This window comes from Ochotona princeps, chromosome 5 (genome assembly GCF_030435755.1).
Source record: "Ochotona princeps isolate mOchPri1 chromosome 5, mOchPri1.hap1, whole genome shotgun sequence".
NCBI lineage: Eukaryota > Metazoa > Chordata > Mammalia > Lagomorpha > Ochotonidae > Ochotona > Ochotona princeps.
Genome location: NC_080836.1, coordinates 52,851,865 through 52,872,666, shown reverse-complemented (window position 1 = coordinate 52,872,666; position 20,802 = coordinate 52,851,865). Strand labels below are relative to the sequence as shown.

The 20,802-nt window shown below is 41.8% G+C and overlaps 1 protein-coding gene across 3 annotated transcripts in view; it reads right to left on the bottom strand.

Annotated features, from left to right (window-relative positions):
• The window catches only part of MAP3K20 (mitogen-activated protein kinase kinase kinase 20), a 166,423-nt gene that overhangs the window by 71,298 nt on the left and 74,323 nt on the right, over positions 1-20,802 (bottom strand). For all 3 annotated transcript variants that reach the window (XM_058664646.1, XM_004577056.3, XM_036493009.2), the window contains exons 4-7: positions 13,969-14,070; positions 9,821-9,886; positions 6,582-6,610; positions 6,335-6,472 (exon numbers count right to left, since the gene is read on the bottom strand). In XM_058664646.1, the coding sequence (XP_058520629.1) occupies positions 6,335-6,472; positions 6,582-6,610; positions 9,821-9,886; positions 13,969-14,070 (335 nt within the window). The remainder of the gene's footprint in view (positions 1-6,334; positions 6,473-6,581; positions 6,611-9,820; positions 9,887-13,968; positions 14,071-20,802) is intronic.

The following is a 20,802-nucleotide window of genomic DNA, read 5'->3' as shown; positions in this document are numbered from 1 at the left end:
GCTGGGTTTGGCACAGAGGCTTCTTACAGACAAGGTCCACACTGTCCCCAGCCCAGTTTAGTTTTTCAGCAGCAGCCCGCCCCAGGGCTCTCAGGAGGCTGCTTCTTTCAGGCCTTGCTGCTGTCCTTAAGTCTTCTCTTTCATTCTGTGCATGATGAAATGGATGCTCTTGGTTTGGTTTTTCAACATAAGTTATAGGAGGACAGGGGAAAAAAAATCCAAAAACTCCATTCTTGTAAAATGAAGAAATATTTGTCGGCCTCCCAGAGATTACTGGTTTAGAAGACAGGATCACGAGACCCCTCCCTGGCAATTGTGGCACATTTATTTTAAGCCAGGGCAAAGCTGGGTATTCTTGACACATGTTACGAAACAAACAACTTCAGGGGCCCAAGTTAGGTTGCTGCTTGGGACACAGGCATTCCCCATGAGTGCCCGTTCAGGTTCTGGCTCCTCCACTCCCAATCCAGCTCTCTGCTAATGCACTTGAGAAAGCAACAGAAGATGGTCCTAGCACTTAGATCCCTGCAGCCACATGGCAGATCTGCAAGACTCCCCAGGCTCCTGGCTCCTGCCTAGCTGTTGCAGCCATGTGGGGAGTGAACCAGTGGATGGAAGATCTTCTCTCTGTAACTCTGCCTCTCAAAGGAATAGTAGCGGATAAATTCTTATAGCAAATCTTTTTTTTCTTTAAAGGCCAGAGATTCATTCCTAAGTGAGCCGCAACGGGCCGATGCGCGCCGATCCGATGCCGGGAACCAGGAACCTCCTCCGGGTCTCCCACGCGGGTGCAGGGTCCCAATGCATTGGGCTGTCCTCGACTGCTTTCCCAGGCCACAAGCAGGGAGCTGGATGGGAAGTGGAGCAGCCGGGATTAGAACCAGCACCCATATGGGATCCCGGGGCTTTCAAGGTGAGGACTTTAGCTGCTAGGCCACACCGCCGGGCCCAGCAAATCTTTTTAAAAAACCTATTTATTTATTTATTGGACAGTCAGCTTTACAGAGAGAACCAGAGACAGAGAGAAAGATCTTCCATCTGCTGCTTCACTCCCCAAGTAGCTGCAACAGTCAGAGCTGAGCCAATCCAAAGCCAGGAGCTTCTTTTGGGTCTCCCATGTGGGTGCAGGGTTTCAATGCATCGCACCATCCTCCACTGCTTTCCCAGGCCACAAGCCAGGAGCTGGATGGGAAGTGGAGCAAGCAAGATATGAACCGGCATCCATATGGGATCCTGGCACATGCAAGGCAAGGACCTTAGCCACTAGGCTACCTCACTGGGCCCACAAGGTTTTTGTTTCTTTAATAGAAAAACACAATAGCAAATACACACTGCATGTTTTGGGCTGGCTCTGCTTTATGGTCCTCCTGCACACTGGGGGGACTGCTGAATGCAGGGGGGCAGCTACCATGAGCAGAGCAGACTTTTAATGAACCATGCAGTGCTTTACACCAACGCCAGTGCCCACTGACAAGCCAGGCGGTGCTGACCACTCAACCTATTTTTGACAGGACATCTTAAACTCTACTGGAGCACACTATTTTCCAAGATGGGGATCCATTTCAAAGTTTATGGGCCACACATTCCCCACCTAACAACTCTCTTCTGCTGCTTTCATAAGTAATGGACACTTGGAACATGTCATGGTTGCTTCATTAAAAATAAAATTGAGATTGCTCCAACTAAACAGTCCCGGGATGCACTGCTGTATTTGTCCTTTCACTGGTTAAATGGAACAAGCATGGTGGAAGGGGGGCAGAATCAGATACAACTGTGAGTTGCTGCTGGAGATGAAAGGACCCCTGCGCACTTCTCTGAGTGGAAGCCTGCAGGCAGAGCAAGCTGCAAGAGGCACTTCTGTGTTCCCCTGCAAGCCTCTTGCACCCAGTCAGTGGCAGGGGCATGGGGGAAGCACTCTGTTTTCATGAGTTTGGGGAAGACTACTACCAGCACAGAACTGCCAGTCCCAATCCTGTGCTGGGACACATGGCTGGTCTTGGAGGAACACCACGTGGTGTGTCAGCCCACAGCAGTGCCAGGAATGCCAGACTGTGGCATGGTTCACTGAAGTGAATTTATGGGGACAATGGCTAAGCAGCAGTTAGATCTCCAGGTCAGAGAAAATCAAGCCAAGCAAAGGAAAGCTTCGGCAGCATGTGTACAGAAACCCTGCCATACGTAGGAAAGCATTCAGCCCTGCTATTCGGAAGGTGCCCATGCAAAAAGACAGAGGCCACCTGCTCACGCCTATCTGTGGAAGCTGAAATGCTGATATCCATGAAGTAGAGAAGGGAGTAGTGGCCACCAGAGCTGAGGAAGGGTCCAGGGACCAGGGAATGGGGAGAGGATCGCCTGTGACCGGTAGGACACATGAGCTCCCCATGTTCTACAGCTGAGCAGGTTAACTATGGCTGATAACAATTCATTGTATTTTCCAAAGTAGCTGGCAGATGAAAATCTAGGTGTTCCTAACACAAATAAAAATGAAGTAATGGAGATACCAGTTACTCTGACCTGATTATTACCCATTACATACATGCTTTAACATGTCATGCTACAGCCCATATATATATGTACAACTACTCTGCATCAATATACAACGTAACAAGTGGCGCAGAGTCACTTGAATGCAGAAGTTTAAGACGAAAGAAATGGAACATTTGCAGTTCCTGAAAGGTTAACCACCCTGCTTAAGGAGAGGGGTCAATGGGAATGACGTTTAAAATGGCACAGGCCATTTATAGGGCCCAGCACAGTAGTCTAATGGCTAGTGTCCTCCCCTTGCGCGCACCAGCATCCCATATAGGCGATGGTTCGTATTCCGGCGTTCCAGCTTTCCATCCAGCTTCCTGCTTGTAGCCTGGAAAAGTAGTTGGGGATGGCCCAAGCCTTGGGACCCTGCACCCACGTGGGAGACCTTGAGGAGGCTCCTGGCTTTGGATTGGCTCAGCTCTGGCAGTTGCGGCCACTTAGGAATGAATCTCTGGACAGAAGATCTTCCTCTATGTCTCACCTCCTTTCTGTATACCTGGCTTGCCAATAAAATAAATAAATCTTAAAAAAAAGAAAAAGATACAGGCCAGTGCCCCAAGCTCTACATGCAGAAGTCACCTGTCACCACATGGTGTGGTGTACGTGTGGAGGGGCTGCTACACTCTTATTAGCACAAGGACTGTCCTAATGCTTTAGCTAAGGAAACACATGGCGTAACCAAGGCCCAGGCAACTGAAAGAGTTCTACAAGGGGACACCAAGTTTCTTTTTATTGATGAAATAACAGATACTAAAGGAAAGCTCTTTCAAGAACTCACAGTTGGGTCCTTAGGTTTACAATGTCTGACAATGGGAAATTCCAAGACTTGAGACAGACTCATGGACTATAAATGGACTCATGGAGTGCAAAATGAGACTCCAAAGTCTTCTCTTACATAAATGTGCAAAAAATGTAGGGACTGTGACCATGGAAATTCATTTGCAAGCACTTGCAGGCACGTGTGTGTGGCCTGGTGCCAAGTCACCATGAGTGCTGACTGGATGATCCATGTGCTTCAGCCAACTATGGCCTGCTGCACAACACAAGGTGAGGTTTCCACAAGTCAACAGTCAAGGGAAACTAAGACACAAAGGACAACAAGGAAGCGTAGGCTGGATGTGGCCCTCAAAGCCAAAGACAAGCACCTTTTGGCTCTTCATAGCAGAATGTTGGCTCCTGTGCTACTGGATAAAACAGGACACTGGTCCCAGTGAGCCAGCTAAGTCAAACGCTGTTCAGCCCAAGCTGTTGCCTAGCCCAGTGTCTAACTCGGTAAAGCACCTAATTTCATTGGGAGAAACAATCTCCTAGAAAATCTTAATGTGTAACCGTTCTCCATATTCAGACGCTCCAGCAGAGTCAGGTATGGTTAGAATGTATCTCCTTGGGTCTAGTGCGGTAGCCTGGCAGCTAAAGTCCTTGCCTTAAATGCACAGGGATCCCATACGGGCGCCGGTTCTAATCCTGGCAGCTCCATTTCCCATCCAGCTTCCTGCTTGTGACCTGGGAAAGCAGTGGAGGATGGCCCAAAGCCTTAGGACCCTGCACTCGTGTGGGAGACCTGGAAAAGGTTCCTGGATTCGGATTGGCTCAGCTCCGCTGTTGCAGCCACTTAGGGAGTGAATCATCAGATGGAAGATCTTCCTCTCTGTCACTCCTTCTTTCTGTATATCTGGCTTTCCAATAAAAATAAATAAATCTTAAAAAAAAAAAAAAAGAAAGAATGTAGTTCCTTTTGACATGAAAGTCCCTTACTGGAAGCTGGTATCCTCTAGAACTTACGTTTTCTTTTTCTTTTTTTAAATGCCTGTAACTTCTTTTAATGGAATTAAAAAGAACAGAATTAATTTTTTTCATGAAATTAATTACTTTTTGATCTTTGCCTATAAGATTTTAGTTTTAATTCTTAGAAATAAGCAGAATTATGGGAAATTTAATATTTAGCCTGATGTTATTAATATCATCTGACCCTTAAAATTACAGTCTTAAGCAAAAAGTATGGATTTTATTTTTAAAATAAACTCTTATTTATTTTCCATTCATTTGAAAAACAGGGTGGTGTGTGGGGCGATATCTTTCATCTGCTGGCTTACATCACAAAAGCCTGCAATGGGCAGGTCTCACCCAGGCTGAAGTCAGAAGCCCAGAACTCAAGCTTTCACACAGGCGGCAGGGACCCAAGCACTTGGCCACCACCTGCTTGCTGCTGCTGCTGCCTCTCACTGTGCGCATGAGTAGGAAGCTGGACCAGAAGCAGAGAAGCTGGAAGTGAAATCAGGCTCTCTGGTAAGGGATCCAGGTACCCAAATAAAACTGAACCACTGCACCAACTGCATGCCCCTAGGTTATCTTGACATTTTTCTCAATAGCCAGCAAAATGTATCTCCATTATATTAATTTGGTGTGCATGGGATATGTTATGACTAGCAAAGAGCCAGCCAACTGAATCCACTCCAAAGCTCAAGCGACAAGGCCAGCAGCAAATGCCCAGAGACTGATAAAAGGAAAAGGAATGTGCTGGACAACGTCGGTCTCCTCTTTGCTGTCAGCCACCGATCTCAGAACACACAGGGGTTCAGGGTGAAGAGGCAGGCTACTGGGCCCAGATTAGTCAGCTTCCTCTGCTTTAAAAAATGGCAACATAACCAGAGAGGCAGCATAATTAGGAGACGCACACAAAGAGAGTTCAATACTATCTTGATTTTTTTTTATAGAATGCATGTATAATTCAGGGGGGAAAAACTTGTCATCAAAAAACAAAAAAAGAAAATTAAAAAAAAAGAAAAAGGAAGCAGGGCGTAGGTGTTTGACCAAAGGACTTAAGACGCCTGCAACCTGGTTCAGAGTGTCTGGGTTCTGTTTCCAGTTCCAGCTTCCTACCAATTCAGACCTTCATGGCAGCAGGTGACGCTTTAAACAATTGGATTCTTGCCATCTACCTGGGAGACCTTGACTGAGTCCCAGGTTCCCAGCCATGGCCTTGGTCTAGACCATGTTATTGTGGGCATTTGGGGAATAAACCAACACACGGGAGCTCTTTCTGTTTCTCAAACAAGTTTTGTTTAGTTTTGTTTTGAAGACAACAAATTTCCTTCTCCATCCAAGAACTCTCCCAATCCTTGCTTCTTTCTGACAACAGGTGATCCACTAGCCCTAGAAGAATCTACCTTCCTCCTCCTCCACAAGTTGCTGGCCCTTGACTGATGCCCCTCGATGGTATTTATTCCTTGAGCACTCAACCCCACCTCCTGTTATTTTATTACTCCATGTTTCTCTGTCCCCATCCTCACACCCTTCTTCAGAGCCACATTTTTACTATCTAAGTACCATCTGCTAAGTACGTTTTATTTTGTATTTTTAGAAACTCATTAATCAGCTAAAGAGCTGATACTCAAGTTCCCTGCTAATGAACACACTTGGCAGAACACTTGGCGGTTTTGTACTATCTGAGCAATCCATGCCGCTGAAATCCTGTTCTGAAAGATCCACATTTGCACTGCATGCATATTCTCATCATATTTCCACCAGTGCCAAAGTACTCTCTGCAGAACAGCATCTGCCCCAACACAATTTTGGAGAATAGGTTCTTCAAAGTGGCCTTTCTTCTCAATCCAGAAAGAAAATAACTCAGATGCAAAAAGTAACCAAAGCATCATCTTGGCTATTTGAAAAGATTCTCTGTGGACATCTCCCCAGAAAGAGTAGACTTGTCCCAAATGGAACTCTGTCAGACTATGCGCTCTTCTCCTGCCTACCTGACTGTGCATTCCCTGAGCAAACAAGAAATGAGAAACGGACTCACCACACCATAGGAATATGTGTCGCAAGTTTCAGACACGGGGAGACTTTGGATTACTTCCGGAGCCATCCACGGGAAAGTTCCAACCAAGGACATGTGTGTGGTGTGGTTATGGAACCGGGAGGCACCGAAATCACAGATCTGAGAAAACAGAGACCGACATCTATTGATTGTTCAAAACAGAATCATCAGCCACAAGCACCTACATGCAAAATTAATAATTAAAAAAATTAAAAAGAAATAGTCCTACCTTCAATACTCCATCAGCGGCTATCACAACTAAAAAAAGAGAAAAAAAAAAGGAAAGAAAAAAAAGAACTGTGACAATCAGCTAGGCTGTTTGAATTTCCTCATGCTAAAAAAAGTTGTAAGTATCCATGGCAATACCAAAAACTTTAAGCTGCACTGAGCACTTTGCAAAGGAACAGACATTAAAACAGAAACTGAATTTCATGAATTACTGATTAAATAGTCTTTTAAGACGCATATATAATACAAATGCAAATGCAGCTCTGCTGAGAAAAAGGCATAAAGGAGTGGAAGTTGGAAGAACTGGATTTCACCTGGGACCTGCCAGTGGACGGCCCATGTGATACTGAGAAATTCATTAGCATTGTTACATCATGGTACGTGGAGTTTATCCTCCCAATTGAAGAGTAATTTTGTGAAGGCAGCAATAAGAGCCACTCATTCATTCCATCGTTCATAATTCATGCATTCAACAAGTGATTGCTGAGCACCTACTATGGGCAAGACCATGCATCATGTTCTGGAACAGCCAAGAGAGCAAAACTGACACTGACTGTGCTCTCTTGGGGTTTAGAGTCTAACCACAGACAATTCAACAAGGATCTACAAGGTGGGGGAAATCCCATGACAAGAGAAATAGAACTACAGACCTAAAGATCAAGTGTATCTAAGTCTAGGTGGTCAGATCAAGTGACCCAGAAAGAACATGTTTGTTATACGACCTGAAACACATAGGAGTTAACTAGAAAGAATAGTTCTAGAGAGGAAAGCATGTAGTTTCTTAGCCAGAAGCGGGGGCCTAAAGCAGAAACTTGGAGCAGAGGAATGATCCTACAATTTTGGAAGGTAGGGACCAGGTCCAGAAAAGTCATTATAAGGAAACAAAATCCAGCAAATTTAAGAGGTTACAAACAATGAGGCATCGTGCGGAGCAGACTACACCAAAGAGGAACGGAGCTGTATCCATTACTAAGCTCCAAGAGAGATGAAGAAGTCTGCACAAAGGATGGGAGAGAGTGAACAGGCCAGGAAATCTTTAGGATACAGGCTCAATGAGGCCCGATGATTAGGTGGATAAGGGAAGAGGACCCGGGATAAAACCAAATGAAGAGGCACCCCAGCTTCAGAGTTTTGAGTACAGGATTCAAACAAATTCCTTTCTGTTCAGTTTCCAGGTTGGGCAACTGGTATTGTCACTGAAAAAGGAAACACAGGAATGAATTTTGTGAGGAGAAGGATAGGGAAAAGATAAAAATTAGTCTGAAGACATTATATTTTAGGATCATAGCAAATATCTACACGTATCTAATTAGCAGACAAATACACAGCTTTGAAGCTGGGATCTGTTAATACGTGGATGAGGGAAGGTAAGAGCTTAGAAGGAGAGGTGACCAGGCATGAATTCTGCAGAACCGTTTGTGGTGCTTCGTTCTCAAAGATACACAGTGCCTTAACCATGGTAAATGATCAATACCTCATACAGACTACCAATGATTTTGATATGTGGAGAAAATAATCTTCGCACCATCTGAAATGCAGAAATAGCCTTAGTGGAAACATGGTACCCAAAATAAGCTTATTGTGTATGTTCACAAATAATGATGTACATATTATTAATAGTATATTCAGTTACTTTTGAAAATATTTATAATGCCTCTTTCTCATAATATTAACAAGCACACACTAAAAAAAATCTAACATCATTGGGCTTGGCACAATAGCCTAGTGGCTAAATCCTTGCCATGCATACACTGGGATCCTACATGGGTGCTGATTTGTATCCCGGCTGTTCCACTTCCCATCCAGCTCCCTGCTTGTGGCCTGGGAAGGCAGTCAAGGATGGCCCAAAGCCTTAGGACCCTGTGCCTGCGTGGGAGACTTGGAAGAAGCTCCTGGCTCCTGGCTTTGGATTGGCTCAGCTGTAGCTGTGGCAGTCACTTGGGGAGTGAACCGGTAGATGGAAGATCTTTCTGTTTCTGCTTCACTCTGTAAATCTGACTTTGCAATAAAAATAAATAAATAAATATTTTTTTTTAAAAAGACTAAACATCACGAAAATATATGACAGAATGAGAGTCTTACCCCTTCTCTCAGGCTAAAAAAAATTACTGGAAATTAGGTCTAGTTCATTCAATGCTACTATATGTTCACATCAAGCAAATATACAAACTGCAATTTTGAAAAAGGAGTCCTTCCCATTATTACATAATCTTCGTAAGGATGTATGGGTAAATGCTGAATTTAGCTAATCCTCCTTCTCTCATGAAAGATTGAGAATATACTGAAGTCAAGTAAGGATACATAGCAGTCAATCAAGGCAAGCAAGACTGAAATTCTGAGCATGAATCTAAAATCTATAAAGTTATGAAACTGAGATTCCCTGCTAGATTTCAGATGATTTCCCAGTGTTGCTCTACTAGCCACCTGCACACCAAAGTGTTTAGTTCCAGGCAGTCAATGTGTAAGAACTGCTAAAGGATATGTGACAACATCCAAGAAGGAGCCATTAGCCACAGTCACCCTCTCCAGCCACACCCTACCCCTTGCCGAAAGCACCCACAAAACGAGCAAATCCAAGTTCCTGGGCTTCTTCCTCTGCTTGCCACCACTACTCATTTCTAGGCCCCACCCTATGAGTCTCTAATCATTTCACTTCCATAATCTAAAAATAAACAGCCCCCTTCTTTCTTACTGAGATTTTTAGAAAGCAGCACCTATGATGTTTACTTTAGCCATCTCTGCTGCAGGTAAACAATTCCAGCACCTTTCTCTAATCACTCCAGAGTGATGTAATGGAAGTAGCAGCCTGTTATTCCTACTTGAAGGTAAGGCCTACTCCTGCAAACGACTTCAACATGTATACTCTATCCAAGTCGTAAAACAGGAGAGACATAATAAACCTCAGAGAGCACAGAGGAGGAGAAACAAGAAAGTTTTCAAAAGGTTTCCAAACTCCCAAACATGCTGATCTCTTTTGGGCACAACTCCAGGTAATATGGGCATGGTCAACAAAAAACATACACAATCTCATTCAGAAGGAGCAAGAACAGAACTCAAAATTGCTAGCACATAGAACCATCTAAAAATGAAGACTCAAAGTACACAAGACATACTTTGACCCAGCAGATGACTCAGAAGATAATCCTACGGTATTTAAGGACGGGTGTGTTGAAAAGTTTGGATGAAAAGTATCAAGCCCACCATTTCTTAAATTAGGAAAAATACCCCGGACCACATTACCGTTTCTGGACTTGAGATCTCTGTGAATCACCTTGACAGGAGCCTCCATATGTAAATAGTGCATCCCTTTTCATACAAGGAGAAAAGTCTTATTAATATTTTCAGCATTACATCAGTATTGCTTGTCACATGATTTTGCAAATAATGTAACAGTGGCAACTACATTGACACATGCTAGTCTTCTTCTATCAATAAGAATAAGGTAGCCACATTAGCAATATTTATATGTTAAGTGAATTTTATGTGCATTAATCCCTTAGAGGTTAGAATTTTTAGTCCAGTCAGCATGTACAACATGTAATAAGGATACTGTAATTTCATGAGATCTGGATAAAAAAAAAAATAGCAGGATAATCACTGGAGGAGTTCCCTGTGACTAAGTATTCCAAAGCTGTCCATGTTCTAATAAGATTTTGCAGTTTTCATCATGGCTTGTTTTCTTAGTACTTATCTCAATCAGACCTGTGAGTAAAGGTGAGGAGTACTAGTTAATAACAGTTGGTAAAGGATTTCGTGGTCTTCAGATAAAAAAACCTATAGCAGTTATATTTCATTCTTTTTAGGAGGATAAACTCGAGATCATCCATATGTATACACACTTGAAAATCCTGTCCTGTGCATTTAGGATAAATATCAAGTTACTATTTTGAGTAGAAATGGAGATTTTAAAAAATACATTTCATGGTAATAATCTACTACCATTTGATTCTTTCTGTAAGGTCTACCCCCTTAGAAAAAAAAAAAAAGATGGGGCAGGTAGAGCTATTCCCAGACATGCCAGCATTTCATAAGGGTGTGAGTTCGTTTCCCAGCTACTCTACTTCTGGTCCAGCTCCTGCTAGTGTGCCTGGGAAAGCAGTGGAGGATGGTCCAATGCTTAGGCCCCTGTCACATCACCAGTGTGGGAGACCCAAATGCAGCTCCTGAATTCAGTCCGGCTGAGTCTTGGCTCTTGTAGGTTTTGGTGGAGTCAATCAGCAGATGGAACATCTCCATCTTGCTGTTTCTCCCTCAGCCCCTCTTTATCTATAACTGTGTCGTTTAATAAATAAATAATCTTTAAAGAATTTTTTCTGAAGCCTCTCCTTTTCCTTTATTTCTCAAAATAGCCTCACTCCCCAAATCAAACAGGCTCCTTTATGTTAGTGAACTATTACTTGAAAATAATTTAATAATTAGGTTTCAGCTTTTTAAAGTATTTAGAACATTTCAATTGCATAAAGGTTAATTTGATAATCTATTATTCCTCCACTATTCTGATTACTATATACTGAAGAATCATGAAAGAACAAAGAAAATGGGGAAAGAGTTTAAGCTCTTGCATAAGATGCTATTACTTGAAGAGTCAAGTGAACAAAAGTATGAGTAATTTAAGTGATCTTAAACAAGATGTAATTGGGATATTCTGAATTGTAGAAATTCAACAGCTATAACGTGAGAAGCATTTAATAATCTCTAGGACTGAACTTTCTAGTTTCTTCTCTTTCACATTAGAATCAAATTCCTGGATAATTTTCTGGGGAGGCTCTGTAAGATTCCTATTGGATGGGGGGACAGGCAGTTTCCTTACTTTCTGATAAGATTTCTCAAAACAAGGTGCAGGGATATAAGCTTTAAATACAGCGGGCACCTTCCTTCCTTATGGCAGGTCAGACAGTATGCATTTCAGTCATACTCAGGGCACATAAACAGTAACAATCACAATCATATAATATCGTGCTTGTAGAATCATCTATCATTCTGCCTTATTTTTACTGCCAGCAATGAAGAAGGCTGAAAAGTATTTTCGTCAGGTTTAACACTCAAGGCTTTCTAACCAAGATCTGAGAAGTCACTGCGAAGATTTGTTTAAACCAATGATGACCACATTGAGACCAGGTCCAGATTGATCTGCTTTAATCACTCCTTCTTCACATTATTGGCTGATTTGTAGCAATTGCACATAAGCAGTTTTTCATTTCATCTCTCATTCTTCTTTCCATTCAGAAAGAGTCTCTCTCTTTTGGTATAAGGTATTCTCTCTCAATAGCAGTGATGCTGAGCAATGTCTATTTAAAAATTGCATGAATCAACTCTTAATTTGACATGAAGTATTCATTCTTCGATTTCTCAACACATTGTTGTTTCAGTGACTTCCCTCATGAGCCAACCAAAAGCTACAGAGTTGAATATGAAACAAAATCAACAAAACTCAAGCCCTCCTGTGTCATCTCCACACGTCTTTTTCAGAGGGGACTGAAGTCACTTTGACAGTGTTGTCTTTCCTTTTTTAGGCTACCTGAAAGCCTTCGTAAATGTTGAGCATTGCTTGTGACTAACAGCCAACAAGTCTCTTCTCTGCCCCCCTCTTCTTACTTGGAGCCAAACACGCCAGCACTTGACCTTGGCCATCAACCTGCCAGCTGGGCTAAAGGGATTTTATCACTTTGCAGTTTTGGACAGCTTCACGGGGTCCACTCCCATTTTCTCCTGCCTCGTGCTTGGCCTGTGGCTCGGCCTGTGGCTCGGGACTGCTGCTTGGCTCTGTCCCTCTCTGATGCAGAGAACCAGCACTCAGCGGAGGACTGAGCTGCTCTAGAGCCAAAGGGCTCGCTCACCCCTCACGCCACGAAGACGCAGCTGGTGGGGGTGAGGACAGGGTGGGAATCGGGGCGCTGAGTGTGGCAGAAAGCTGACTGAAGTCAGTTGATTTGTTTGCTCTCTCCAGTCTAAGTGCCATTAAGTAATAACATGGTGTAATTGGCTGAGCACCCTAAATGCAAATGTGTGTAAGGTGAAGAGCCGTAGTTCAAGGACTGCTTCCGTGTGCACTGAGAGTTCCACACATGTGTTTCCACAAGGCTGCAGGTGGTTCCCGGGCTGCACCTCACCTTGCTGCCCAACAGGCAGCCCCTGCGTCTCATGACGTGCACAGAAGGGACATTCATGTGTGTTACAGGAGAAGATCTTCAAGACGACACTTTCAGTTTTGTGCACAATGCCTGATGCAGGAGCACCCGATGAAGTTAATTAACACCGCCAAAGCCTTAAGCACATCAGGGAACACTGTATTTGTATAAGATCATGAATTCTCCTTCAAAAGCAATCTCTAGCATGAAACTTTAAAACGTTTTCTTTTTTTAACTTTACCTAGTTGAAGAATATGGCACATGTTGAAACTTAAAAACAGACAAGATAATTTCCTAAATTAAAGATGATCGCTTTTGGAAATCACTGTGGGACTTTACAGGGAGCGCCAGGTCTGAGCCCTTGCCTCACTGGAGTGCTAGCTAACTCTGCATTGACTTGGTGCGGAGATCTCCACGGAGAACAGAGCAGCAGAGTGCAAAGGAGTTAATTGCCCCAGTAACATTCAGACATACTTGCTCACTAGGGGTTGCTAGGACACAAACATTAACTATAAGTGTTCATTATTTAGATAAAGTTGTTTCCAAAGCAACTTTGACAGCTATAAATAAAACTCAGAAATGTTTCAGTTGGGAAAATGGAAAAATAAAGATAAAAATAAATGGAACTTGAATGGCTTTAGAAAACAGGAACTTATGAGGGAAAAAGAACTATGCACCTTCTTTAGGGATCCCATGTATTAAAAATATTAAATTTCCAGAGGTAATGGCCAAGTTTGCACTAAATATAAAGCAGAATCAGAATTGCTTTAACATGGCAGGGCAAATAAAATTGTCTCTGAAAGTGCTTATTAATTTTAGCATGTTATTATGTACACAAAATGAACTGAACTAATCCTATAATAAATTTTGTTTTCTATAGAGGCTTTCAGAACATTAAAAAGACTTATGATTTGTTCCCTTTAATGTATCAGTCTGGGTCACCCATTATAATGTTATAAAAGATGGCAAAGAAATTTATCCCCAAATTTACTAATTTTTGTAAACCTTGATTTTAGGGACAGAAATTACCCAAGTCAAAGGAAAATGGAAAAGGAATCTCCGAGTGGAACAGTGAGGACCTGAAAACATTTTTTGCACAACAAGAATTCTTAGATGAGCAGAATTCTAACTACTTTTGGTGTGAAAAATGAAAGACATCTAAAAACATGAAATAAAAAAAGACTTCCTCACATCAGGATTGGAAAATTTTTCTGACATGATTCCCCAGCGATTCTGCAAGAACACAGCATGCACTGTTACCTTTGGCTACATCGGTGGCCCACGTCATAATGTGATCCATGTCCATCTCTTCACTTTTGTTACTGTTGATGTAATCATAGAGTGACCCCAAAGAAGCATATTCTGTTTCAAAGGAAAGACAAGTATATAATTAAACCCAAGGTACATTCTAGAAATAACGAGTTTATACTTTTCATTGGAAAACTGTTTTCACAAATTCAACAAAAAAGAAGAAAGTATATAAAAAGCTGTGTTGCTCCAAGAGTTAACACAGATGTTGAAACCCCATGGTTTCCATGGTACCAAGTGTAGAAACAATCTAATCCCTATGTTTAGGAAGACTTTGTGCCAGGTTCTCCACCATTGAAGAAAGGCCCTGGGAAGCCAGTTCTTACCAGGAGATTGGCCGAAAAACTCAAGGTGGACTCAGCCACTCTCTCTATCTCCTGCCTGTCATGTGTTCCTTCCTTTGCACGAATTCTGCCAGTGCCAGCTACCCCTCGTCAGCTGCTAGCCCAGGGGTGCTGCCTGACCTTGGACAGGAGTCTTCACAATGACACCTTTCCCTTTCTGAGTGTGTTGTTTCAGATATTTCGTTGTAGTAAAGAGAAACTAGAAACTAATACAGCCATTATTTCTATGAGCAAGGTAATATCATGCACATGAACCAGAGATTCTAGATGACAATGTAAACAAATCAATTCTAGATATATTCCTAGGAGTGCTATTGCTGGATCATACGGTATGTTGAATTTGAGTTGTTTGAATATTCTCCATACTGATTTCCATAGAGGCTGTACCAGCCTGCAGCCCCACCAGCAGTGGAGTAGGGTTCCCTTTTCCCCGCAACCTCGCCAACAAGTGTCGTTGGTGCTTTTATTCATGTGGGCCAGTCTTACTGGCGTTAGGTGGTACCTCATTGATGTTTTAATTTGGATTTCCCTTATTGCCAGGGAACTTGAGCATTTTTTCATATGTTTATTTGCCATTTGGGTTTGTTCCTTTGTGAAGTGTCTGCCCATTTCCCGTGCCCATTTCTTGAGTGGGTTGCTTGTTTTGACATTTTGGTTGTTTTGTAGCTCTTTGTATATTCTGGATATTAGCCCTCTATCACCTATGTCATGTGCGAAGATCTTCTCCCATTCTGTGGGTTGCCTTTTTACTTTGTTGATTGTTTCTCTAGCTGTACAGAAAGCTTCTTAGTTTGATGAGGTCCCAATTGTTTATTTTGGTCGTGATTTCTACTGCATCTGGAGTCTTTTTTAGGAAGTGAGGGCCTACCCCTAAGTGTTCCAGTGTGTTTCCAACATTTTCTTCCAAAAGTTTGAAGGTTTCTGGATGTAGGTTTAGATCTGTTATCCATTTAGATCTGATCTTAGTGTATGGTGAGAGATGTGGATCTATTTTTTTGTTTCTGCAGGCTATCAACCAGTTGTCCCAACAGCATTTATTGAACAGACCTTCCCATTTGCCTGGGTTGTCGTTTGTCTTTTTGTCAAAGATTATTTGGCTGTATCTGTGTGGGTTTCCTTCTGGCGTTTCTATTCTGCTCCATTGATCTTCCTCTCTATCTTTGTGCCAGTACCACGCTGTTTTGATAACCACTGCCCTATAGTATGTCCAGAGGTCCGGAACTGTGATTCCCCCTGCTAACTTCCTGTTCTTCAGGATAGTTCTAGCTATCCGTGGTTTTTTGTGCTTCCAGATGAACCTTTGGATCATTGTTTCCAGTTCCATGAAGAATGTTTTGGGCAATTTGATTGGGATTGCGTTGAATGTATATATTGCTTTTGGCAGTATAGACATTTTAATGATATTGATTTTACCTATCCAGGAGCATGGGATGTTACTCCATCTTTTGAGGTCTTGTTCAATTTCTTTTTTAAGCAGTTTGTAGTTTTCTTCAAATAAGTCTTCTACATTTTTGGTTAGATTTATTCCCAGATATTTCATACTTTTCTCTGTTATTTTGAATGGTATCTTGCTGGTTAAGTCTTTTTCCATCTTGGGGCTGTTCGCATACACTATGGCTGTTGATTTTTGTTCATTAATTTGAGAAACCAACATGCACTCCTATGTTCATAGCAGCACAATCAGTAATTGCAAAAACATGGAAACAACCAAAATGCCCATCAACAGAGGATTGGATAAGAAAGCTATGGTTCATCTACTCCATGGAATACTACTCAGCTATTAAAAAAAACAAAATGCAGTTCTTTGTGGCCAAATGGGCCAAACTGGAAACCATAATGCTAAGGGAAATGAGCCAATCCCAAAAGGTTAAATACCACATGTTTGCCTTAATTTAAGATGATATGATGTTATGTATAACATGTTATGTTTTGAATGTTATATGTTGTGTATAAACTAAAATTGAAGTATAGGTGAGGTGGTCACAGAAGGTGGCTGGGAACCCGCATTTACTTTTAACATATTGGTTACTCATTACTATGTCAATTAATTCCATAATGATGTAAATTTTTGCTGATGGTATGTTGGAGCTTTCAATTGACTGGGATGATACTCTGCTGGCTCTGTCATCAGACCAGAGAGGGTATACCTAAGAAGCCGTTGAACTTGACGGGACAATAAGATGCTGGACTCTATGTTTGGTATACGCTTGCAATGGGGAAATCTCAACTGAACTTGAGCTGTGGTTATGCAACAAGGTGGAGGAATCCACCATGGTGGGAGGGTTTGGGGAGGGGTGAGGAGAACCCAAGTATCTATGTAACTGTGTCACATAATACAATGTAATTACTGAAGTTAAATAATAAATAATTAAAAAAAAAAAAAAGAAAGTCACATACCGATTGCCTGGCCAAGCTGGACTATAGTTCAAGAAGAGAAGTTCTAGGATGTAATATCTGCTCTAGATATTAGAATAACCATATTTTATATAAAAAAAGATGGTGTCAACACTGGAGCATAGGAGGTAAAACTGCTGTCTACAATGCTGACATTCCAGATGGGTGCTGGTTCATGTTCCATCCAGCTCCATCCACTTCCCATCCAGCTCCCTGCTAACAGCCTGGGAAAAGCAGCACAAAATGGGCCAAGTATTTGGCTCTCTGCACCCACATGGGAAGTGGAATAAACCTCCTGGCTTCAACAAGGCCACTGTAGCCATCTGGTGAATGAACCAGCAAACAGATCTCTGATATTTTGTCTCTCTAGCTTTGCCGTTCAAATAAACAAACCTTTAAGAACAGAAAAGGAAAAAAAAAAAAAAACAAATCAATTCTAGCTGCATCAGCATTTAGACAAACTCCCAACACTGAAGTTCAAAACGTTAAGAGGGGGGTGGAAATTCCTTTGAGAATGATCTTGCTGAGATACAAAACAGACAGCGAAATCTGCCAACTCCAAGTGCATAGTTTACAGATGTCTGATAATTTCAGAGATAGGCAGCCACCCCACACTCCAGCTTCAGAACACGTGTATCATTCCAGACAGTATTCTCACGGCAGTTCACACTAACATCGTCACTCCAGTCCTACAACCTGCGCTGGGCACCTTTTTGGGTATTTCTCATGAATGGGAACGTACAAACTGTGGTCGTTGTGCCAGGCTTCACCCTGTGAGCATGATGTTTCCAAGGGCCGTTGGTGCTGCTCAGTGTAACTGTGCAGTCATCCTCGGGTCTCCAGAGGGGTGGCAATATAGGACAACTCCCATTCTCCCAACCTCTGATAACTAAAATGTAAATGCTATGTAATTATTTCTTATGCAGTGCTGATTAGGGAATACTGACGATGAAGCCGTCTGTACATTTTCTGTAGAAATGGCATTTTTCTCAAATATTTTTGATCCAAGTTTGACTGAACCCTTCTATGCAACTTGTGAATAAGAGCAGTTGACTGTACTTCATACTTTCTGGTGCTGAACATTATTCCATTGTATGGATATTCTATATTTGGCTTATTTATTTACCAGCTGATAATATTAGAGCAATCCAAATACTTGAGATTTTACAAATAATGCAGTCATTAGCATTTATGTGTGAAAACACGTGTGTGTGAAATTCATGTCTCTTGGGTAGACTGTATAGCAGAGTCATTTGATAAGTTTTTAAAAATCATTCATTTTATTTAAGAGAGAGGGAGGGAGGGAGAAAGAGAGAGAGACAGAAGTTTTCCATCCATGGATTCACATGCCAAAAGTTTCAGTACATAGGGATGGACCAGGCCAAATTTAGGAGCCCATCACTCAACCTATATCTCCCACATGTTTGGCAAGGACCTGAATACTTGAGCCATCACCTGCTGCCCTCCAATGTGACCATGAACAGGAAGCTAGAATCAGAAATGAATCCAGGACCTGAGCTTGCATGCTCTCATATGGGATATAAGTGACCCAAACGGCATCTCAATTGCTGCATCAAATGTCTGCTCCTAACTACAAACCATCTTCCAAAGGGACTACACCATTGTAAGAGCTCACTGCTAACATAGGAGGGTTTCAGTTTTCCACATCCTTCTCATGGAGTTGCTTGTTTTTGTTGTCTGTTGTTGTTATGATCACTCTAGTGCTCATAATTTGGTATGCTTTTAGTCTGTCTTTCTCTAGTGACTACTGAAGCGAGTATCTTTTTGTGCCTGTTATTATCTCTTGTACATGTGTATTCTTAAGTTCTTAAGCAAATTACCTATTAAAATCTTTTGCTCACTTTTAAATCAATTATTTTATTGAGTGCTAAGAGTTCTTTATTTATTCTGGATACAAGACCTTTAACGGATAAACGATTTGCAAGAAATTTCTCCCAGTCTGGCCCTTGTTTTTTCATTATCTTAATGCTGTCTTTTAAAGGCCCCAAATCTTGAATGTTGGTGAATTTCAATTTGTCATTCTTTCTTTTTCTTAAACCTTTTTTTTAAAAAAGATTTATTTATCTTTATTGGAAAGGCAGATATACCAAGAGGAGGAGAGACAGAGATGAAGATCTTCCATCTGGTGATTACCTCCCCAAGTGACTGCAACAGCTGGTGCTGCGCCGATCCTGAGCTAGGAGCCAGGAAGTTCCTCCAGGTCTCCCACGCGGGTGCAGGGTCCCAAGGCTTTGGGCCGTCCTTGACTGCTCTCCCAGGCCACAAGCAGGGAGCTGGACGGGAAGTGGAGCAGCCGGGACACGAACTGGCACCCATATGGGATCCCAGCGCATTCAAGGCGAGGACTTTAGCCACTAGGCCACCGAGCCGGGCCCTCATTCTTTCTTTCTAATGGCTTATACTTTTGGTGTCATATCTAAGAACTTTTTGCCTAACGAAAGGCAAGATTTCCTCCTATTTTTCTTTTAATCTTAGCTCTATGGTTCATTTTGAGTTAATGCTTATACATGGTATGAGGTGTGGGTCTCAGATTTATTTTCCATATGCAGTTGTAATTGTCTCGGCGTAATTTGTTGAAAATACTCTACTTATGCTACTGAATCAGCACTCTGGTTAAAACCCAAGTGACAATCAATGTGAAGGTTTCTTTTTAGACTTCCACTGAACTATACGAGTATAGATATTGACCTCATATTGCAAAGGAAACAATTCAAGTCTTCAAACTTCAGCCTTTATAGTACCCACTATAAACAGACTCCTTCTAAGAGTAGTGTGTCAATGTCTATCAAAACAAAACAAACTCTGGAATTTAGATGGGAACATACTGAATTTATTGATCATCTGAGTGATATGTCACCTTGACAATATTCAACATTCTGAACCATGGATAGTTGTAACATTTATATATTTAGCCCTTTGGTCTCTTTCAGCAGCATTTTTAACTTTTTATTGAATGACATACATCTTTATTTTTGTTAAATTTATACCCAGTATGTATTCTTGATGCTATTGTTAGTTAGTTTCATTTTTAGATTGTTCATTCCCAGTGTATAGAATTACAATTATTGGGCAAGGCACTTTAATTTAGTGGCTAAATCCACGCCTTACATGCACTGGGATCCCATATGGGTGCTAGTTTGTGTCCTGACCGTTCCACCTCCCATCCAGCTCCCTGCTTGTGGCCTATGAAAGCCTTGGGACCCTGCACCCGTGTGGGAGACCCGGAAGAAGCTATGGGCTCCTGGCTTTGGATCAGCTCAGTTCAGATCATTGAGGCCACTTGGGCAGTGAATCTGAGGATGGAAGATCATCCTGTCTCTCCTTTCTATATATCTGCCTTTCCAAAGAAAATAAATCTTTAAAAAAACAAACTGAAATACAATTGATTTTTGAATGTGGATCTTGGAGTCCTTGTGACCTTGCTAAACATGCATTAGTTTTACTAGCCTTTTGATGAATTTCTTAGAGTTTTATTTTTATATATACATATATAATCATATTATAATAATAGGATTATAATTATATATATGTTATTTTAATAAGAGAAAAAACAAATATGTTTTCCCTGGTTTGTGGTAATGGAGTACAAAAACAATGTAATAGATATGAGTGACACTTTGAGATTGACATTTTGGGATTTAGTATTCATAACCTTTTGTACCAGTGGTTTTTTTTATTACTTGCTGAATTCCTTATTTAGTGGAGGATCATGCTAGTGACTATAAAGTAAATTGATAATATGTCACTGTAAAAGTTAAAAGAAAAACAAGAAAGGTGAAGCTGGTGTCGTGGCTCGACAGGCTAACATTCTACCTTCAAGCACTGGCATCCCATATAGACACTGCCCTGGCTACTCCATGTCCCGATCCAGTTCTTTGCTTCTGGCCTGGGAAAGCAGCAGAGGATGACTCAAGTCCTTGGGAACCCTGCACCCTTGTGGGAGACCTGGAAGAAGTTCTAGGCTCCTGGTTCTGGATAAGCTCAGTTCCGGCTGTTGTGGCCATTTAGGGAGTGAATCAGGAGATTG